We start from the raw sequence: 20419 nt of genomic DNA, 5'->3' as shown, positions 1-20419 counted from the left end.
GGATTTACCAGCCATTTCCTTTGCAGGGTTGACCTGCCTTTCCATTATGCCGCTTAGGACACCTGAAACCAATTTCTTTTTAGTTTCTAGACATCCCTTTTCATAATCCTCTTCTCTTAAATGCTTTCTCTTTTCTAAACATTTTCCACCTGGGCCTCTTTTGTCATATTCCTCCTCGTCTGAAAGAGATCAATACTGATCCTCCTCACCAATCTACCTTTCTTATTACACTCTTTCCAAAATTTCGACAATGCTTAATTAACAGTCTCTCCAACCTCTTTTGGAATTAACCTTTTAATATTCTCTTCCTGAGTATCTCTGCTCGAAGCATCCATCTCCTCAGTCATATTTAAATACCTCTGTATTCTATTCATTTATATATTTTTATTTATATATTACCCAAAAGAAATGTCCTTTACATTTTTTTTTTATAGAATCTGATTGATGTACCAAGTTTTGGGTCCCCTCTTTTTTTTTATATAATGTCACTTGTTTTCCTCAAAAGTGCACTTGCTAAATGCTTTTCGTTGATCTGCCACGGCCTTCCGAGTGCTTGGAGGCCGTTGCCGAGCAATACCACCATGCGACATGAGTACGTCGCCAGTTTCCAAAATGCGCCCAATTTCCTTTAAAACACAGACTGAAAGAGTCTGACGCACGCCAGCGCATGCACGTCTACAAAAGAGCATGCGTCTCTGTTATAGAACAGAGCACGGGTTGCTGCTGTTGAATTAAACCAATGTGGCCGCGTTCAACGTCGCACGAGTTACATGACCACGGCCACCGCCGTTCTCAGGCGAGCAGCTCTCGCCTGCAATTGGAAAATAACCGTTACTATTTTCCTTCACCTCTTGGAAGGTAAATTCAAAGCCTTTTCTTGCTTCCTCTACTTAACGTGTGATTATGATTAAACAAGCGCATAGTCCTGAAACATATAATGATCAATATTCAAGAAACAATCAATACAAATACAAATGATTCTGCAAATAAAACACCCTATTTACCCAAAAAATGGGTGAAATCCTTCTAAAACATTTTCTTAACTACATTAAAAACATAATTTACAACATATTAACAATAATACAACAATTCATAGAAAAAATAAAAAGACTACTTATCTGCACAGAAGCAGCAAACAAAAGAGTAAGAGGAATGTTGCTATGAGATTATATGGACTGTTATGGTTCTTTATTATTGTTACATCATTTGGTTCTATAAGTCTTTAAAGGAGCTGCACAGAAGTGGTGAATAAAAGGTCAGTGCATAATGCTAGCCTCCTTGCCTTTAATAAAATACCGATTCTCTATCCAGTGAACCTCTGAGAATTGCCATTTCCATGATCTAAGGGCACCTCCTTAAACAACACAATCAATGTTGAAACTACTGTTACCAAACCCACTCTACTTCCCTCATGTCCCCCCCTCACATCATTGGTATGCTAATCAATGTCAATCAAAAACTAAAGAGTACTCCTTCGGCATACTATCTGACAAAAAAGGCCTCTTTTTCCTCAAGGAAACATGGCTTGGAGATAAAATTTGCTTCAGTAATCTATCAGACATTTTCACCAGGATACCAATGCTTCATTTAATACTGCAATGGCAAAAAAGGAGGAGGTCCACAAGTGCTTGTCAAGGAAGACATAACCATCATCAAAAGGAAAGTTAAGAATATCAGGATAATATGCACTCTTATACCAACATTCTCACATCACACATTTCTACATTATGCAGATCTCCACCAAATGTGCAGCATTTACAGATGCCTTACCAGACATCATATCTGACATTACCATTAGTATCCCAGCTTTAATGCTCTAGGTGACCTAAACATTTGGTTTGACAAAATAAATACCACCACAAATACTATCATGTCTGGATTAACCACCCTCAGTCTCTCCCATATCATCTCTGCAGTGTCTCACATAGCTGGGCATATAATGGTCACTGCCTTCTCCAATGTGGGGTAGTGAAGATCACAGGTATTGCTAATGTTCCATGGAATAATCATTTTCTCATCTAAATGAACAAGAATATTACAAGGTAACTTGAACAAACTCCATGTGTCACTGACAACAAGCAGAGTTAAGATAACAAAAACAGAAAGAGAAGAAGCCTTGGATGAGGGCAAAAAGAGAAAAAAACATAAATATGTACCTTCCAGTGATCATGGTAAAAAATCAACAGCCTACTGGGCATAAAATACCTACAAATACACAAAAAGATGAACAAATCATATATCAAAAAAGAAAGGAAGTCTCATTACTCAAAAAGAATTACTGAAAATGTCCCTCAAAGAAATTACACAACTAGAATGTTATACTCCAGATTGCACAACAACCTCACATCAACTCAGAGCTTCTGCAACCCAATGGCTAGTCATTCTATTTCCAAAGCACTGGATGCATATCTTTTAAATATACAAGAAAACTATACAGCTAATAGAAAGGACCATTTTCTACCAGATCTCCAAACATCCAGGAAAAAACTCCTTCCTACCTGACCACCAATCTGGCTTCAGGACAGGAAGAAGCACTGAATCAAACCTGATCTCTGTTTAGAATGATCTTAAAACTACATTGGATAAGGAAGGCGTGGTCGCATTCATTCTCTTGGATATCTCAGCAGCATTCAACGCAATGCATCATAAAAGCTTTCTGAATAGAATATATGATGTGTGTACCAAACAAAATATCTTTAACCGATGAATTACTACTTTAAAGACATACCAGACATTATCTTTTCCACCCATTCTGCTCTGCAATGATCAATTACCCTGCCATTTTTTTCTAAAGTCTACATTAAACTACTCACTGTTTTTCAAACTTCCATGCTAAAACTACACTGATAATCTCAGATAATCCTCAATCTGGCTAAAACAAATTACATTCAGGTCTTAAAATTAAATAACTGTCTCAAAGCCATAGGGATGATAGTACAGAGTAACTTCAAGCTCAATGCTTTGCAAACAGAAATCCTACCTTTGTGTGGGCAGAAGGGGGACACAGAAAACTATAATCCATGATCAAAAATACCTCCTTTGAGGTACAGAAATGAATAATTATCCTGGATTTAGTCCTCTCAATGATCCTACCAGTCAATTAATTGACCGAATTCACATTCCACACCATGAGTACACTGCAAATTGTTTTCCTCTTTTTACGCTCCTACAGAAGGTCCAGACACTCAAATCATATCTTGGCTGGACTATGCCACTGGTCTATACTATGGTATATCAATATCTACTGTGAAACAACATAAAATAATTTTAAAAAGCAGTGACAAGACAAGTTCCGCACCTTAAGATTTATGACCACACCTCATCCGCTTTGAAGGCTTAACACATCCTGTTGCCATATCTACCTTCAGACTACTATGCATTATGAAGAAGGTATTACGTTGAAAATGACAGACATTCACATAGTTGAAAATCGCCAACATTTACACAGTTGAAGATCAAGAAATACTATCAGAAAGGGAGGCTATATTACAGCTTGGCCCCACAAGTCATTTTTTGCCCTGTATGAAGAAAACTGTTGCTGGTACATAGTTCTCCTTTCAAACTGCCAAACTATGGCAATCACCTCCAGAAAGGCTATACTCTACATAAATCACATGGATTTTGGAAGGATGTTGGAAAAATGGCTACTCTGCAATCAAGCCTCAGAATATAAAACAGAGTAAGGATCTCTCTAGCAATAGAAGTGAGAACTTACTGTTAACACCAAGAAACTAGATCTCTAACATAATTGTTTTCTTTTAACTCTCACCCAAGTCAGCTTTCTTTCTAAGTTTGAAATTAGGGCCCAGCCCAAGATCACCCTTTTCCCACTTAAGGTAAACAGCATGGCTACCCATTCTCTGAGCTTTCCATCTTTTAGTTTCTCTTATCTCCTTTATTACAACGCCAACAATATTTTGTCTATGTCTCTTTACTCACAGTTACGCTGGAATTCCAAATAGTGATCTGCCCATCTGTTCTCTAGTGCTGGCTGTTCACCAACTGCCAGATTACCCACCCTTTCAAGACCAATATGTTCTAATTTCCATAATCTCTTTCCCATGTTTCATTCTCTCCTCCAACTCAGCCCCTAAGCTGTGTGATATTCTAAATCTAATCAGGTCAGGATTTACAAAGCGCAACTACTCACCCGTAAGGATCTCGGGTGCTTGTTTGTTATTTGTACAACATGCATATGCCTAAAAACACTTTGGTTATCATAATCTATTATCCAAAATGAGAAAACACTATTTACTTGGAAAATTATGCAAATTTTTAAAAGAGACATCCAAAAAAGTGACACAAGAAAGATTACTAACCCAAATCCAAGGAACCAGGGCACTTTGGGGGCACAATTTATATAAGATCTGGGAATTACTTCAATTACACTTCAATCACCAAGCCAACATTGTCATAAAAGTGTTAATCTTCTGTACACCACTATCCTCTTCAATTAACTCTCTTTAGTTCTTTGAAAACTTTCTAAGCTACACCAACCATACCACACTCATCTTTACAAGTTTGACCATACCCCCCCCCATTATCAAAAAGAGAACAAGCAGACTGGCTAAATGCATTTCACAAATTCCACTAAATGATTATCTTCCATAATTTAGAAATAGATTCTCAAAGTCTTTTCTCTCCCTGTCTGGCACGGGACATATGGAACCATATTTCAGGTCATACCCTTCAATTTTTCACCCTACAGCCACTCATCAAACCTAAGCATTCTGTACTTTAATAGTTGTCTTATCCTATGCCCTTCAGGAGAAGTGCCCGTCCCTTGACCTCAGCAATGCAATAAGTCTCAACACCTTAATATTAACACCTTAACAAAATTCCTTCACTTTAAGGTAAGACGTCTCTTCTACATCTTTACGTTCCTAACTGTTCCTTCTGTACCTTTAGCACTTCACAGATACTTCCCAATCATTACGTGAAAAATGTCTACATTTTCTATGCAAGTTCCTTTTTCTAACACATGGTCACCATTATAAAAATTGGGAGCTCGGTGTGCAATGATGGATCAGTACATTATTACATTAGAGCACTCTTCTTTCTCCCTTCCTTCTTGTTTCATTTCCAATCTTTAGTCAAATTATTTTAGGTTGACTAATTCACTATGCACAGTCATGCTTTGTGCAGCACTTCTTCATTTAATAAGTGATTATTTTGGCTATTCAATTTATAGGTGATCTTCTACCTGCTGATGGAATTTTTATTCAAGGAAATGACCTGAAAATTGATGAGAGTTCCTTAACAGGGGAATCTGATCAGGTGCGCAAGTCAGTTGATAAGGATCCCATGCTGCTGTCGGGTAAGTTACTAAAACATGCAAATAATGGTGAAAAATGAATGAAGTTGTTTAGAATATTAGGGTTATGGGAGTAATGTATGTTTTGAAAGTATGCAGGTGTGTTCTCCCAGTTATTTAAAAGTGGGAAAGTAATGTCAAATGACTGTGACTACAGATACAGTAACCACAAGTTTTTATATTCACCTGTCACATTCTATGCTATTTATCATATTGCATGTGTCTGTGAAACCATACAGAGTGCATTTCGGTATGTTTGTCAAGGAGTGCTCATTGGCATATATGGAACCCATTTAAAGTAATTAACTTCACAAAGAGACAATAAATGTATTACTTGCGATTGACCAAAACTATTGCATTTATAATTTGTCACCTCACATAAATATAGCATTATATATGAAATACCAGGTGATTCCCACAGTATGCCATCACAATAAAGGACACAAAGTTAACATGTTATCCAGAGAAAATACAAATGAAATTAGCATTGTGCCACACATTCTTTTACTACAGAATTATATTTTCACAGGCAATGTGTGTTTGTTTGAATGTGCCCATGCTAAAGTCTATTCTCTAGAGTTCTCCAAGAACATGTGATTAGAAGGGTTGTAAAAAACAATTGATCTGTGTTGGAGATGAAGATCAACATCTGTGTGACCATGTTATTAACATCCTGCTATGAGAATGATTCAAGGTTTTACTCATATGCTCTGAAAACTGTCAATGTGACACAAAGTTGAAATATTGTGGACTATGTTTGTCCTGTATTAAAGCAGTTACTCAACTGGTTTACATTATTTGAACATCTGAATTTGTGGATCTATTAGAAAGAGGTAAATATGTTTGCCTCAGAGGAAGCATTTGCCTATTTTATTTACTATTGTGTAGTTGTATTAGTACTGAAAGGAACTGGTCAGTATTAAAGATTCGATTGAATATCCATTCAGTTTGGTTTTAGTCAATACTAACAATTTATCTCATTGTGATCCCACTCACAAATGAATTTTACAATGGGTTGATTTTTATATTAAATGCATGGTTGTGCTGGCACAACACACCTCAAAATTGTCATTGTCATTGTGAATTATGCTGTCATGGTGCTTTTGTCCTTTTTGATATCAATGCAAGTGAAAAAAGCACTCAGGCATAGTCAGTAGTGCAGTAGTAAGAGGCTCTGATTGAGACTGATGCCTTAGTGGAAGGTAAAAAACAAATCCACTTTATAAAAAGCCACACTTACTTGTCCTTCAATGACATAATTTTAGTTAACAATGCTTCCGTCTCTACAGATAAAGATACTCTATCTTGCCCATATCCCATGCCTCATTCAAGGTTTTGATAGAATCTGAAAAAGTCCTGATCAACTTTGCACATCCAAATAGACTATTTCAGTACTCTACCATCAAAGTTCTCCAATTTTCATCATTATAATAGGCCTCACATCTAGATTATATTTTACTGCCCTTCCCTATTACATCTAACCTTTTGTCATGCACAGCATACGGAAGTGTGTGATTGGAAAAGGTGCAGCATTAAAAGTCTTCGGCTTTATCTATCAATACCAAAGACCCTTTGTACATAATCCATATTTCAGGAATATTACTACATCCTCTGCAAGCTAGGTTAACATGTTTGTCTATTTAAAAGTTCTAGTATGCTATAAATCATAAATATTAGAAGTTAGAAGTTTGGAGGCAAATATAATTGAAGCTTAGTCTCTATAGAAGGATAAACAACATCACTTACATTATATAATTGGTCTGGACTTGGAAAATGTATTTTCAAAACAGTATGTTTAGATATTGATGTTCACACTAGCGGGGGGACAGATGAATTTAGTGCTGAGCACTGTACTCATCGGATTTATAAATACAGTAACTGAATGTGTGAAATGTGCACTAATCGGAAGGTAATAATAAAGCATTATTAGATGAGCCTTTTTTTCTCAGGATGTAATGTTAAATGGTAATCTGTAGAGAAAAAGTCATGACATAATATGCATTTGTGTACATTATTTTTTGATTTAATGCAAAACCTCAAATGCATTATTTACCTTTGAAACATACTTTACCCAAGCAAAACACAAATATCACACATAAAATAAAAAAACAGACTCCATCCACTTTCTCTGATGACAGCTTTCCACTGGTTAAAACTTCTTGTGTTTCACACATATGAAAGATCCTATCCAGCTTCACAACTGAAGCAACACACTGGCATCTTCATTTAGCCTCACTTATTTTCAGGCACAAATTAAAAAGACCTTCCTAAGCCCACGAGAAAGTGTCTTTACTCTGTCCCTACTACACTTTCTCACACAAATGTCATTGTGTCCTCACTAGATAACATACTGAATTTCCATCTTTGATCCTACAATGTAAACACATCTTCTAAAACCTATTTTCTGTCCCAAACCTACCTATTAGAAACTGGATTCATTGAACACCTAGAATATGTCTCAAATATAAGACTGCTTAGCTCTCAAACATTTCAACTTATCCCTACAGTTACCAGCATAGGGAAAAGAGCAACCTCATACAATGATAAAGGAAGTCACAACTTGATAGACGTAAGCACCCTAGTGACCCACAATAGCAGCACTACACCATTCTCTTCAAATGCCCCTGACACAACTGCAGATCAGCAGTGAAATACAGTCTGAAACTTGCTGACTTAATCACATCAAACAACCTGATTCATATTTTCCTGGCCCAAACCTGGTTGAGTTAATACTCTCATCAACTGCTGCACCTTTTTTCATACCTGAATACTCCCTAATGCTCCTAGATAAATCTGAGAAAGTGGCACAGGGGATATCAATTTCTCAGAAATATTCCAAAAAGAATGCACCGCCTATTTTTTATCCTCATCTGAAGTAGATATTCATCTTAATAATGTTAACCTCCCCATAAACAAAAGTCTTGTTGATATGAAAGCAGAGACGAACACCTCACAGTCACTAGTTCTAACAGACTGGCCTGACTGCTTCTTCATTCCCTTCTCTCCAGACCTCTAAAGGTGCCGCAACTAGGGGGTACAGGTGAGCTGCTAAGTAGGTAAGAAACGTGTAAAGTTTGAGACAGCCTTGCTAAATTCAGAGTTTGGGTGCATACCTGACATCCTCCACATAGATCAGGACATCAACAAATTCATAACCTAGTAGATTACAAGCATGATAGGGATTCTAGACACACTTTCTACAAACTCACTCAAAAGAGAAAATAGGTTCAATGGATCCCTAAAGAACTGAATGATGGTAGGAAATTCTCAGATCACCTGAACAAAGTTATCATCAGACGCCTTCCTCCTAGGTGAGCCTGATACATCTCTGAATGGAATTGATCTAGTGACAAGTCTAAAGTAAAAGCAACACACACTAATCTCCTCTTCACTGCCAAATCAACTAATCCACAATGTCCAGATCAGAGGACTTCACCATCATCTTCAAAGAAAGTTGTGAGGTTTTCGCCTCTTATGGACGGTAAAGAAGACAGAAATACTTTGTCACACAACTTGATAATCCCAAATTTACAACAACACAGCTCAAAAACTAAAGGATTTTGTTGTTCTTGTCCAAAAGAGCCACCACATTGTGCACAGCACAATTCCAAAACTAAGAACTCTGATTTCTGTGAGCCTGCTCCCAACTCACCACTCAAAGAATGTATCTATTCTCTAACATACTGTTGGCTTACACTAAGTAATACATCTCTAAGAATAGTTTGAGAAATTGTCTAAACATAGTCATGGATGATACTTAGTCATATAACACATGAAACAAATGTAGCACATCTAATTGTAGCCCCTTTTCAATATTCCAATTTTGGCAATAGTTATAAAGATCTGCGTGGAATCCTAAATCATTTACCAATGTGAGGAAAACTCACCTGGTGGATAAGCTCCAGAACAAGATGTAACATGGAGAACTGAAATGTAAAAATGGTTTAAGACACTCATCAATTTTGACAACGAGAACTGCTGCCTCCCTCCTCCTCCTTCACTTTTTTGACATTATGTAGTAGCCTACTCTCCTGAAAACCCTCAAACTGAAAATTTTAACAAATGGCACAATCCTCAGCCGGTTGAGCTCATAATAGATAAACCAGAGTCAGCGTCTACAATTATCCTAATTTCTCTATAAACTACTGATTACCCAACCCCTTGTTTTGTCAAAACTCAAGAATGGAAACTTGCTACTCACTGGAATTCCAAGATGTATTTATTTATGGTATTCCTTTTAAAGAAGACATCCCTGTAGCCACCAAAATAGCCATTGTAATAACCAAGTTCAGCCATATCTCTCATATTCGTGTTTCCCTAAAGCATTTCCCCATTTAAGCAACGAGTAACTCCAAGCTAGGTTGTACCATCCATAAAGCTGTGTTTTTTTAAAATCCCCAACAACCTTATTTCAAAGGGTGAATTACATCCTACTTGAACCATCAGTATTTAAGAATGAATACATGTATTAAACAATCCTTCTTTGGAAGTGAATTCAAGTTTGCAGAACTCTAGCCCCCCAAACCTCAGAATAATTGCATCTGATGATACTTAAAAAAAAGCTGAGAGATCTGCTGTTTCAGCACTACTTACAACTTCTGTGTGATGTAAATTCTGAATCCATTACTGTCTCAGAAAATGCCATGATCCTAATAGGTGCTAGGTTTTATTCACTTTAAATAAATGTATTCTTATATCGGATATGTATTGCAATATAATAATACATTCATTATTATTTGTCATAATATATTTCCATTGCAAGCTAAAATACTGGCCTTAGGTACAGCTCTTTACTAACCAAGGGGTTTTGTCCACACTATGTAAAACTGTGAATAACAACATATAACATAAGTTAGGAAATAATCTATGCTCCATTTTAGAACATGAACTATACCCCATTTGTTATTGTATTCATCTGATGCCTGATTATAACATAATGTTTCTCAATGCTAATTTGATATGTTCTTCCTCTTGACACATGACTATGTATATTCTGTTGAACTCCACAAATCATTACATTGCAAAAAATGGTTTCATCTTCATAAAGATTTATCTTTGTCCCATTTGATTACGGAGGGTGATGTGTTAGGATAGATTAAATATAAAAAAGTCAGTGATAATTCAGTGTGAAATTATTTCTATAGATTTGTTGAATGATCACTGGTACATTGCATTTATGTCACACATTTTAATCAACTCGTTTCAGTTTGTCTGTGTAGTCATCTAATGAGGATGAACTAGGGTTGGAAATGTGGTCATTGATGCACTCCAAGTAGAAGAGAGGTTTGAAGACTAAATTCTGTACTCATTTCCAAAGTTGGGATATTAACTGACTGGTGATTACTGCCCACAAGGTAGTGTGGTCTTGGTGCAACAAACTCCTTAGGAAAGACTGACGTTCTTGGTTCACCACTTTTACCTTAAAGGTGCTGCTTCTCTTTTACATTCAGCACAGCGCTCAGTGAGATCCAACATATGTATCTAGGCCAAGCATAGTACAATAGCCAATTAAAGAAGACAAACCTTTAAACTGTATTAAGGATTGCACTACAAAAGTCCTCCTTGACACCCAAAAGCTTGTTGTTTTCTTGTATGGCTCTTTTTGGAGAAGTGGACTGAGAAGCAAATCACCAGTTTACTCATCCCCTTTGCATATGACTTTTCTCCAGCTCTTCGTTTTCACTTCTGTACATAATTAGATGGAAGACAGTGGTCATAGTGCCTTCACCATCATTCATTGCCAGTGGAGCATATGTAAGAACACCTGATGAGCCTTCATTGTGAGTTAAAAACAAGGAAGATGTGTTGCTCCAGTACTTCATTTAATAATCAACCAGATCTCACTGTTGCTGAAAGAGTTGTTAACCAAATAGAGGGAGCATATCCACCTAGATGAATCCTCTTGTGTGACTGGATGTGGAGGAATTCCTTAAGCAGTCCTATACCTTAAAACCATCCAGAAATTGTGTCCTGATTTGATCATATGTTAACAGCTATGCAACCTGTCTCCATCAGTAATAATGAGATTGTTTCATGTGGCAGTGCTGACTTTGGATTGCCTTGGAGCCAAGTTCTTGAAGGATGCACAATGGGCAGTCACACACATGTTGCTTCTAGACACCTCACAACTCTACATGTACTGGTGAACTATGCAAACTGTTGTTGTCTTTATTTGCAACAGAGACTAAGAATAATTTGGATAGCATGGGCATGATGTCTATCGCACAGTGGCTCTGAGGAAATGGGTGAGGCTTAGAATACGCAATTCTCAACATATAATCGAATTAATGTGGAAGAAGTGCCCTCCTTCTGCAAGATACAATGGGAGTGATCAAGGCTTTGCTTCCAGTCCAGACAGTATCGAAAACAGCAAGCACCCTAAAAAAACTGATGCCAGAGACAATGCAAGCAGCAGGAAAGAAATTTCACAGAATATCTGTGTTATCCCTGCTCTAGTCAATAGTATAGTTTTACTAACATCTTCCTGGCTTGAAGCAGTTGTGTACCAGCCAGAGAAAAACACCATAAATTATATAGTCATCTAAGACAATTCACTAGTGTGAGTGGCCTTCAAAGTTTTATCTCGGGCAGATGGATAAACATACAAAATGATCACAGCTGTGCAGAGAGCAAGCACATTTTTGTGGAAGCACTCAACTTCTGCCCAATCAAAACATGTACTCCTCAGTCGTGGCTCGCGGGAGGGAAAAATGGGTGGAACAGCACGTGGTGGTGGGAGGGCAACTAAAGAAGAATATATACTACATATATATTTTTTTTTTACATTTACCTTTGTCGCAGCGCTGCTCTGATCTGCACAACTCCTTCTCTGCAGGCATAGGCTCCCAGCCTTCCCTTCATCCAATCCTAACTCTGCTTTCATGCTGCTGGCTGCATGAAAGCAGTGACAGAATTGGATGGAGCGTCCAACTAGGGAGCTCTGAGGCAGAGTGAGAGTCTCTGCCTGCTCTCTCCAACCCGGTAACACAGTTCTGGGTTGGAGAGAGCCTAATGCACATGTTTGTTTGGCCGGGCAATAGTTCATTATGGTTTTACTGTAAAAGCTTTGCATCTGCTATGACGCTCATCCACCATAGTGGAGGATACCGCCCTTGGTAATCCTGGCTCTCAACATGTGTGTGGAACCAAAGCCTCTCTCTAGTGATGCTCACATAATTGTCTATTGCCAGCTTCATTGTCAAGTCAGACCATAAAAACATAGGCCCTCATTCTGACCCTGGCGGTCTTTGACCGCCAGGGCGGAGGACCGCGGGAGCACCGCCGACAAGCCGGCGGTGCTCCAATGGGGATTCCGACCGCGGCGGTAAAGCCGCGGTCGGACCGGCACCACTGGCGGGGTCCCGCCAGTGTACCGCGGCCCCATTGAATCCTCCGCGGCGGCGCAGCTTGCTGCACCGCCGCGGGGATTCTGACCCCCCCTACCGCCATCCAGATCCCAGCGGTCGGACCGCCGAGATCCGGATGGCGGTAGGGGGGGTCGCGGGGCCCCTGGGGGCCCCTGCAGTGCCCATGCCACTGGCATGGGCATTGCAGGGGCCCCCGTAAGAGGGCCCCTACATGTATTTCACTGTCTGCTGCGCAGACAGTGAAATACGCGACGGGTGCAACTGCACCCGTCGCACAGCTTCCACTCCGCCGGCTCGATTCCGAGCCGGCTTCATCGTGGAAGCCTCTTTCCCGCTGGGCTGGCTGGCGGTCTGAAGGAGACCGCCCGCCAGCCCAGCGGGAAAGTCAGAATTACCGCCGCGGTCTTTCGACCGCGGAACGGTAACCTGACGGCGGGACTTTGGCGGGCGGCCTCCGCCGCCCGCCAAGGTCAGAATGAGGGCCATAATGTTGAATGGGGTAATATTCTGCATGTCACTTTGAAGCAAATGATTTGTGTTAGAAATGGGGTCTTTGGTTGGCAGTCAGGTTACCCCCTGTCCAAGCAAGGACCATCACTCTAGTCAGAGTAAGTCACACACAATCCAAATCATCCTGTGCCCACCTTCTGGTAGCTTGGCACTGAGCAGTCAGGCTTAACTTAGAAGGCAATGTGTAAAGTATGTCAGGTCTAACATGTGTCCTCCCAGCTGAAAGTTTTGGAGAGCTACCCAACCTCCTGGGAGCTCTCATCGCTAAGGCGGAAGTATCTGGAGAGACCATCAGCGTTGGCGTGGTCAATCCCCTAGCGTTGCTCCACCATAAAGTCTATCCTTGTACAGAAATGGACCACCTCAAGAGTTTAGGATTCTCGCCCCTCACCTTCATGAACCATCTGAGGGGCCTGTGGTCTGCCTGAACCCGGAAGTGAGTCCCAAACAGGTATGGTCTCAGCTTCTTCTGTGCCCAGACCACAGCAAATGCTTCTCTCTCAATAGCACTCCACCTCTGTTCCTGTGGTAATAGCCTTCTGCTAATAAAGACTACCGGTTGGTCTAGGCCATCCTCATTTAGCTGTGCTTGTACTGCCCCTATGCCATGCTCTGCACAATAAAGTCCTGGGAGTAGTCAGGTGCCTTGAGCATGGGGGCCTGCACATGGCTTCCTTCAGGGAGTCAAAGGCTTTCTGACAAGCCTCTATCCAATTCACCAACCTAGGTTGGTTCTTGGATGTCAGTTCTGTTAAGGGGGTTACTATGGTGCAATATCCCTTAACAAATTTGCGGTAATATCCTGTGAGGCCTAAGAAGGCTCTCACCTCTGTTTGGGTTCTAGGTGGTTGCCAGGCCTTGATAGTTTCAATCTTGGCCTGGAGAGGCTGCACCTTGCCACCACCTAGTAGGTGTCCCAAGAACACCATGGAAACCTACCCAATATGGCACTACTGGCCTTGATGGTCAGGCCTGCCTGTTGCAGGGCCTGAAGGACCTCCTTGAGATGGAGCAGGTGTTCCTCCCAGCAGGAACTATAGACGACTATATCATTTAGGTAGGCTGCGCAGAAGACATCCTTGCCAGTTAGGACCCCGTTAACCAACCGTTGGAAGGAAGCAGGGGCATTTTGTAATCCAAAGGGCATTACCCTGAACTGGTAATGGCCCTCAGGAGTAGAGAAAGCGGATCTCTCTTGAGCCCTTTAGTCAAGGCGATCTGCCAGTACCCTGACGTGAGGTCAAAGGTACTAAGGAATTTGGCAGCGCCGAGCCTGTCTACAAGCTCATCCGCTCTGGGGATGGGGTGAGCATCTGTCTTCGTGACAGAGTTGAGACCTCGGTAGTCCATGCAGAACCTGAGTTCTGGCTTGGCACTGATGGCAGCAGCCTTGAGAACCAACACCACTTGGCTGGACCTGGGACTGCTGGACTTCTCTATCACCCCAAGAGCCAGCATCTTGGAAACTTCATCCTTGAAGCTGGACATCACTTTGTCTAACAACCTGTAAATTTTATTCTTTACATGTGGACTGTCTCCTGTGTCAATGTCGTGGACACACAAGTGTGAGTCCAGGAGTGAGGAGGAACAGGAAAGAGAACTGCTCCAACAACTCGTAGCAGTCTCCCTCTGATCTATAGTCAGGGAGTCAGAGAGATTAACACCCTCCACTAACCCATCACCTTCTTTGGCAGAGAGGCGGTCAGGGAGAGGCTCCCTCTCCTCTTCCATGCCCTCATCTGTCACAAGGAGCATACTGACGTCAGTCCTCTCAAAATGAGGTTTCAGTCTGTTGTGGTGGAGAACCCTCAGGGGGTTTCTAGGGGTCTTGAGGTCCACTAGGTAAGTGCCCTCCCCTTCCGCTCCTTGATTTCAAATGGGCCAGTCCAGCGGTCCTGGAGAGCTCTAGGCTCTACTCCCTCCATCACCCATACTTTGTCTCCAGGTGAGAATTCTACCAGAGTGGCCTTCTGGTCATACCTCTCCTTCATCACCTCCTCACTGGCCTCAAGGTTGCTCTTGGCATGTTTCCAGAAATGCTTTGTCTGGTTCTGGAGGGCCAGCATGTGACTGACCACATTCTAGGGAGGTTTCTTGGGAGCTTTCTCCCATCCCTCCTTTACTATGCTTATTGGTCCCCTGACCGGGTACCCATAGAGAAGTTCAAAGGGGCTGAACCCCACCCCTTTCTGGGGCACCTCACTATAAGCAAAGAGAAGGCATGGCAAGAGGATGTTCTACTTATACCTCATGGCTTCAGGCAGGCCAGTGATTATGCCTTTTAGGGTCTTGTTGAATCTTTCAACAAACCCATTGGTTTGAGGATAGTGAGGGGTGGTAAACCTGTAGGTTATCCCACATTCATCCCACATGGACCTCATGTTCGCTGACTTGAATTTTGTGCCTCAGAGCTCTGGTCACCACCGGTGCAGTCACCTTCCTTTGAGGGATTGACTCTGGATAGCGGGTGGCATGGTTCACCAAAACCAGGATAACCCTGTTGCCTAGGGCAGTTTTGGGGTCCAAGGGACCAATGACCTTGATGCCCACCCTTTCAAAGGGGGTGCCTATGACAGGGAGTGGGATCGGGGAGCCTTGAGCCTTTTCCCTGTCTTCCCACTAGCCTGGAAGGTTGGGCAGGACCTACAGAACGCATCTGAGGCTACCCGCATTTGAGGCCAATAAAAATGGGTGACAAGCCTGGCAAAGGTCTTGTCTTGCCCCAAATGTCCTGCGAGGGGGATATCATGAGCCAGGCCCAGCAGGAAGGACCGGTAACAGCAGCAGAAGTGCTGCCCCAGCTCCCGGTACCTTAGGCGCACTGTAGAGGAGATAATTGTCCCAATAGATGTGGTGATCGCCAGAGGCTTCACCTGCTGCTTGGGCTGAGGCCTGTTGCCTCAAACCCTCAAGAGTGGGGCACTCCTTCTGCGCTTTGCAGAATTCCTCCCTGGTTGGCCCACCCTCCACTTGGCAGACAGCAAGCTCTGGCAGGTTCCCCAAGTCGGCAATATCCTCCACAGTTGAATCAGGGGCCTCCTTTGTGGGACTCTGTCAACCACCGCGGGAATATCTGGGCCCGGTTTCCCACGCCCCTTGCTCTTTCTAATGTGCAGCTGTCTGGGCCATTTTTCCAGGCTCCAGACACCCTTGACTCCCTTCCCGGGCAGCCATGGACCGTGTGGTCATGCAGACCCCTTCAGGCAAACCTAGCATCTCCAGGTGGGATCTGAGCTCTACCTCCTTCCAGGTAGTGTGGTTAATATCATTGCCTAACTGGCATTCTACAGGCATGGCAGGACTCACAGCTACTTTTAGAGTACCAGAGACCCCCAACTCAAAGGGAACCAGAGATACCAGTAGGTGGCTCTCACGATTGTCAGCGACTATGACCTGGTGGTATGTATTAGGGATGACTTGCTCTGTTGACACCAGCTGACCCCTGACAGTAGTCATACAGGCTCCTGTGTCACGGAGAGCCTCCACCCTTTGCCCATTGATGGTGACCCACTGCCTATACTTGGAAGAATTGGCAGGCATGTGGGCTTTGGCATCATTTCCTTATCTCCCAGGGACACTAGTGATACTTCTATTGGTTCCCTCAAGCTAACTGGGACCATCTTCCCCTCTGGCGCTACACTAGCCAACCCAGGTGTCTGCCCTGTGTGGGCTGTGCCCTCTTGGGACACTACGAGTCACGCTTAGAGTGTCCATGCTTGGAGCACTCTAAGCATTAGGGGATAAACTTCCCTTTCTTCTTGTCAACAAATCCTGGCCTCTTCTCAGGCTCAGGCTGGGACTGGGTACCACCACCCCCTGGGAATTGTTTTGGGGGCCTTTTGAGAAATCCTTATTTTTATGTTTTTCTCCCCCTTTTTTCTTCTGGTGGGAACCCTGACCACCTTTGTGGGTGTCCCCTCCAGATACCTTCTTGGACACTCTGGTGCTTGCCCAGAGGTCTGCCTCCTCAGCAATCTTCCTGGGATCAGTCAGCTTACTGTCTACCAAGTGCTGGCGCAACTCTCTAAAACAAATACTGAACATATGCTCTCTCAGAATCAAATTATATAACTCTGTGTAATCATTTACTTTGCTGTCCCGTACCCATCCATTCAGTGCCTTACTGGAAAAATCTAAAAAGTCTACCTAACTTTGTGTGGAGAGTTTGGTGCTGTCCCTGAACCTCTGATGGTATTTTTCAGGAGTCAGCCTAAACTTGGCAAGCAAAGCAGTTTTCATGGGGGCATATACATTTTGATCTTTTGGAACCAGTGTAAGAAGTGTGTCCCTCCCCACTACTGGTACATACCCCCACAAGGCCACCCCCCCAATGCTCTTCAGAGACCCCATGAGGCCTTAGTGCAACTTCATAACCAGCCAACCACTTATCAGTGTCATCTCCCACCACATAACTGGGCACTAGATTTTTAGGTATACGAACCTTCCTTTTCCAAGCAGGTCCTGCATGTATGCTGCCACCATCACTGCTGGACTCAGACTGTCTCGCCTTAATATCCAGGTCCTTGAGACTCCGTTCATGAGCCATCAAAAGTTTATTTTCAGCTAAGGCTCTCTCAGCTGCTGCCTCCGCTCTCTCAACTTCAATTTTTAACTTTGCCATTTGTAGTTGAAACTCTCTCTCTTCCCTCCTTTCCTCTGCGGTCAGGCCATGGATAGAGACACTGCTCCCTTGTTTAGCAGGGGGCACAATTTCAGGGGTAACATCCCCCACTACTGGCAACAAATCCTCTGAAGGTCCATCCTCTTGCTCTTCCTCCTCAACATTCTCATCTGAATGGGCTTCTGTCCAGGCCCTCAGTGCCTTTTGGTATTCCTCCTTTATGGAGGCACCCTGGGTAGGTACTCCTTTCTCCATGCAGAACCCATTCAGCTGTTTAACAGTGTATGTCTCCAGCTTGGCTAGGTCAAAATCTTCAGCTCCTGCTTGAGACCCAGCCAAAGATATGTTGAATGAGTATTTAGTTAAAAATGTCAGGCAGAAAACAAAAGTGCAGAAAAAGATTTTTTTAAAACAAGTTGACCCTCAACTGTGGGTAGGTAGTGTACACTTAGCTATTGTATGTCACTGAACAAGTTCTATCTCACCGCTGCCACCAATCTTAGAAATTGGGTTTTTGGTTGGCAGTCAGGTTACACCCTGTCCAAGCAAGGACCCTCACTCTAGTCAGGGTAAGTCACACACAGTACAAATTATCCTGTTCCCACCCTCTGGTAGCTTGGCACTGAGGGATTAATTTAGAAGGCAACGTGTAAAGTATTTGTCCAATAAATCATACATCAGATTAAATAAGCCAATTGGGTATGAACCAATGTCACAATGTTTTAATGGAGAGAGCATATGCACTTTAGCACTGGTTTGCAAAAACAGTATCCAAACAGTATCCAAAAAGTGGAGGGAGGCAGGCAAGAAGTTGGGGGTGACCACCCTAAGGTTGTAAGGTATAACAATTTGTCACAAAATGTTCTTGCAAATCTAGTTATATGTACGCTCGAAAGGAAACCTTTATGCACAAGATCAACAACAAAAAATTGCACCACTGTAATGCCAATCTAGCTGTTGTACAAAAAAACAGGTGTGCACAAAACTTTGGGCTGCATCATAGGAAAGTGCAGGAATGTGCCATATTCTGAAGCAAGGGCACCAGCGTTGTAAGAGGTATTTTTTGTGCAGGAAGGGACACCCTCCTGGACTAAAAACAATCCCCTGAGTCATTTTCCTCTTTCTATGTGTGCTATAGATAGCAGCACACATAGAAATAAGCAAAACTTGGAGGAATAGAGGATTCCTTCTTGTTTCGCCTCATCATGGAAGATGTAGCATTTTGGCGCATTCCGAGGTCTAAATTGTCTAGTAAATCTGCCAATGCATCAAAATCAATGGATGCTACATTGGAACACACACATAGCATTCATTGAACACCTCCTTGGGGCACAGTAATGATTTGCTCTGCATTGCTTTCCTTCAGATTTATGAAGCCATTTAGCTCCATGCAAGTTGGCCTTGCATGGCTTCATAAATATCATTTTTGAGTGGCATCGATCATGGACCATGTTGTGTGGTGCAAATATGATGCAATTGGGCATATAAATTTAGCCCTGGGTGAGTGAAACAGTTTTGCAGTCAGTCTCGATGGGTATTGACAGATGATCAAGGCACACAGTGCAAGTTACAATATTTAGTTGACATTCACAAACTTTCACAAAGTGACCATCTTACAACACCAGTGTAAGAGGGTGAAAATTAGTCTCGTATAAAATGGAAGGTGTTAACGTATCTTAACACTATGCCTGCATAAAGCACACTTTACATATATTAGGCTTAGTTAAGGATGCCTAAAACAAGATGGCTAGCCGAACTAAAGCATGAACTGCAGAGAGATGCCTGCAACCATAAGGTCACAGGTTTGAGGCCAGTAGTGTACATTTGACCTTTCAGACTAATGAGCTCTATGAAATAATTATCCTCATGAATTTCATTACATCCTCCTTTGGCAATCCGTATTCTACTGTAATTAGGAGTTTGTAGCCATTTCTGGATTCTAGCTACTGCTGTAAAACAATTATTGTTTTCCCCAAGAATTAAGCCAGATGAAATTTGATGGTGCTCTTAAATACAAGAACATTCCGAGTTTATGCCTTGAACAGGGAAACGAACAATATTAGTACATCATGCCTCAGTACAAGTTATGGACTTTGGAATGTGGGACACTAATCCACTCAGTAAACAAACACAAGACAACTTGTTGAGGTAGCAGTGTCCATAATCAGCACGCACAGTTAGCAGTACTTATTATACGGCTGTATTTTGAGTAAAAAAATATTAATGTACTTACCCAGTTTGAACCAATCGTAGGCCACTTACTCCGGCAATTGCATGTGAATGCCGGCAATGCGGCTAATTAGGATGTGATTTTTTTTCCTGCTGTCTGTGAATAGAGCATTTGGGGCACTTTTTCAAAAACGCGCTTAAACTTTGCCAAAAATCTCCCACGAATTTATCATAACTTTATGGGAATGTTTATAAATGACCCAGGAGTGGTGGTTTATGCTGAATCTCTTACTCCACTTCAAGGAAAATATTCACCGAACCGGAAGATTATGACTGCGCTGAACGGTTGAAACTGGGTCACAGCCATCATGCTCCCATGTTTCATTAACATATTTGCTTACATAACGGTTCCATTTATTAGCGGGCAATTATGTTTTA

General features: G+C 42.0%; 1 protein-coding gene across 6 annotated transcripts in view; it reads left to right on the top strand.

The window, feature by feature from the left end:
* The window catches only part of ATP2B2 (ATPase plasma membrane Ca2+ transporting 2), a 1884743-nt gene that overhangs the window by 1138084 nt on the left and 726240 nt on the right, over positions 1-20419 (top strand). For all 6 annotated transcript variants that reach the window (XM_069206673.1, XM_069206670.1, XM_069206668.1 and 3 more), the window contains one exon: positions 5192-5317. In XM_069206673.1, coding sequence (XP_069062774.1) covers positions 5192-5317 — 126 coding nt within the window. The remainder of the gene's footprint in view (positions 1-5191; positions 5318-20419) is intronic.

This window comes from Pleurodeles waltl, chromosome 9, assembly GCF_031143425.1.
Source record: "Pleurodeles waltl isolate 20211129_DDA chromosome 9, aPleWal1.hap1.20221129, whole genome shotgun sequence".
In the NCBI taxonomy this organism is placed as follows: domain Eukaryota; kingdom Metazoa; phylum Chordata; class Amphibia; order Caudata; family Salamandridae; genus Pleurodeles; species Pleurodeles waltl.
Note: the sequence above shows the minus strand (reverse complement) of the source record. Positions and strands in the feature narration are given on the sequence as shown.